The following is a 2,500-nucleotide window of genomic DNA, read 5'->3' on the forward strand; positions in this document are numbered from 1 at the left end:
ATGTAAGATTAAGAGAGAAGATAAGTTCAATATATTTTTTTCTTTTTCATTATTATTATTATTTTGACGTAAGGATTCTTTCGAAAAAAAAACTTCATTTTCGAAAAGATTAAGAGTATAAGAAATTCAAATGCTTGTTTACATAAAAAATCCCTATATTCTTGATATCAAGATAAAAGTATCAGTAACCATAAAAAATATGTAAAATTTAATTTAAAAAAAACAATAAAACAACAAGAAAATCCAACGGAAGAAAAGGGAGAAAGAAAAATCCTAGAGAGAGAGAGAGAGAAAGAGAGAGAGAGAGAGAGAGAGAGAGAGAGAGAGAGAGAGAGAGAGAGAGAGAGGAGAGAGAGAGAGAGAGAAATAGATAAGGAGAGAGAGAGATATATATAGATAGATAGATAGATAGATTGATAGATAGATAGATAGACAAAGATATAGATAGATAGATAAATAGACAGAGAGATAGAGAGATAGATAAATAGACAGAGAGATAGATAGATAGACAGACAGATAGATATATAGAGAGATAGATAGATAGATAGACAGAGGGATAGATAGATAGATAGATAGATAGATAGATAGATAGATAGAGAGAGAGAGAGAGACTGAAGAAGAAGAAGAAGAAGAAGAAGAAGAAGAAGAAGAAGAAGAAAATATATATATATATATATATATATATATATATATATATATATATATATATATAGATAGATAGATAGATAGATAAGATAGATAGATAGATAGATAGATAGATATAGATATATAAACAACAAAGCCAAAACCAACCGAAAAGGAGCATAAAGAGGAAGAAGAAGAGACGGCAAAACGCCCTCCCACTTACAGTCGATGTGAAGGGCGACCGCGTTGCTCTGGCCGTCGCCCTCCGGGTTCGAGGCGAGGCAAGTGTAGAGACCGGCGTCCTTGTGGGTCAGCTGCAGGAGGGTGATGCTCGACTCGGTCAGGCCGCTCTTGACGACGCTCTCCCGACGGAGGGGACGCCCCTGGGGGAGGAGGGGGAGGTGTTACGAAGACTGGTGAGGGAAGGGGAGTCTTTCTCTCTCTCCGCTCTCTCCGTTTCTCGTTTCTAGGGGGTTTCGGTTTTGATTTTGTTTGTGTTTCGGATTCAGTCTTTGTGTCTGTTTGTTTGTTTGTCTGGCTGTGTGGATGTCTATCCGTTTATATATATCTGTTTGTTTGTTGATTTATATAACTGTCTGTATTTTTTTTCTTATCTGTATGTTTGTATATATTGTCTATCTGTACACCTATCGCATACCTGTCTATCAATCCGTCTGTCTGTCTTTCTATCGATGTATCATTTGTCTATCAATATATCTCTCCTTCCTTACTTTCATTTATCTATCTCTATAATCGTATGTATCATGCATAAACTTAAACAAAAGTAATGTATCTATTTTGTTTATTTTCCATACATATTGACTAGGAAAGAATAGAAAATGCACCACATTATTCCTTAGAACATAATAAAGTATGATGAAACTATAAAAAAACAATGAAAAATAAACGATATATCATAGGAAAATTCAGAACAGTAATGAAATGTAAAATTCAATATAAATCGTCTATTTTAACAAGGAAAATTAAACGTTGACATTTCTTGCATTTAAATACACCCACCAGCCAGAGATATCGTTGACTCAAGCTGGATTAGACTCAGCAAAAGCAGAATGTTCTGGTTACAGTTCTCTCTCTCTCTTTCTCTCTCTCTCTCACACTCTCTCTCTCTCTCTCTCTCTCTCTCTCTCTCTCTCTCTCTCTCTCTCTCTCTCTCTCTCTCTCTCTCTTTTGGCTGATAAGTTTCTTTGAACTATCATCTTGTCTTAAGTAACTATGTATAGGTTTGATTTTCTTGTAAATTCATAAATGTCAAGTTTTTATTTATATATTATCACAGATACTTTCTTTCGTATAAATAGGTATATTGATTTAAACATATGTACCCATCATCATCTTCTTCTTCTTCCTCTTCCTTCTTATCATCATCATCAACATCGTCATCACCATTATCCCTATCATCATTATTATTATCATATTTATCCTTATCATCATTATTCTCATTATCTTTGGCATTACTACCTCTATCATAATCATTTTATTACATTTTCTGTATTCCACTAGCTATGTAAATGCAGATCTTAAAGGTTGCCCTGACATCTTCATCTCCATATCTAGAATTAGAGAGATTATAAATGCAGGTCTGATTATTCCATAGAGGCGAAAACCAAATCGTAAAAAAGTGGGAAAAAAATATACATTTATCTATTTATTCTGTCAGTAAACTCACGCCTAAGCAATATCGTCTAAGCACAAGCATTTACAATTCTCTTGATATAAACTATTTTCAAATAAATTACGAAAAGAAAAGAAAATATTAGTATCAATATCCAAATTTCTCTTCGCAAAAGAGAGAGAGAAAAAAAAACAAAAAACATTAGTATCAATATCTAAATTTCTCCTCGCAAAAAAAAGAAAA

At 33.3% G+C, this 2,500-nt stretch overlaps 1 protein-coding gene across 1 annotated transcript in view; it reads right to left on the minus strand.

The window, feature by feature from the left end:
- Positions 1 to 2,500, minus strand: part of LOC119598369 (hemicentin-2-like) — an 88,873-nt gene that overhangs the window by 9,335 nt on the left and 77,038 nt on the right. Inside the window, exon 9 of the mRNA XM_037948017.1 lies at positions 848 to 1,007. Within this exon, the coding sequence (XP_037803945.1) occupies positions 848 to 1,007 (160 nt within the window). The remainder of the gene's footprint in view (positions 1 to 847; positions 1,008 to 2,500) is intronic.

This window comes from Penaeus monodon, chromosome 41, assembly GCF_015228065.2.
Source record: "Penaeus monodon isolate SGIC_2016 chromosome 41, NSTDA_Pmon_1, whole genome shotgun sequence".
In the NCBI taxonomy this organism is placed as follows: domain Eukaryota; kingdom Metazoa; phylum Arthropoda; class Malacostraca; order Decapoda; family Penaeidae; genus Penaeus; species Penaeus monodon.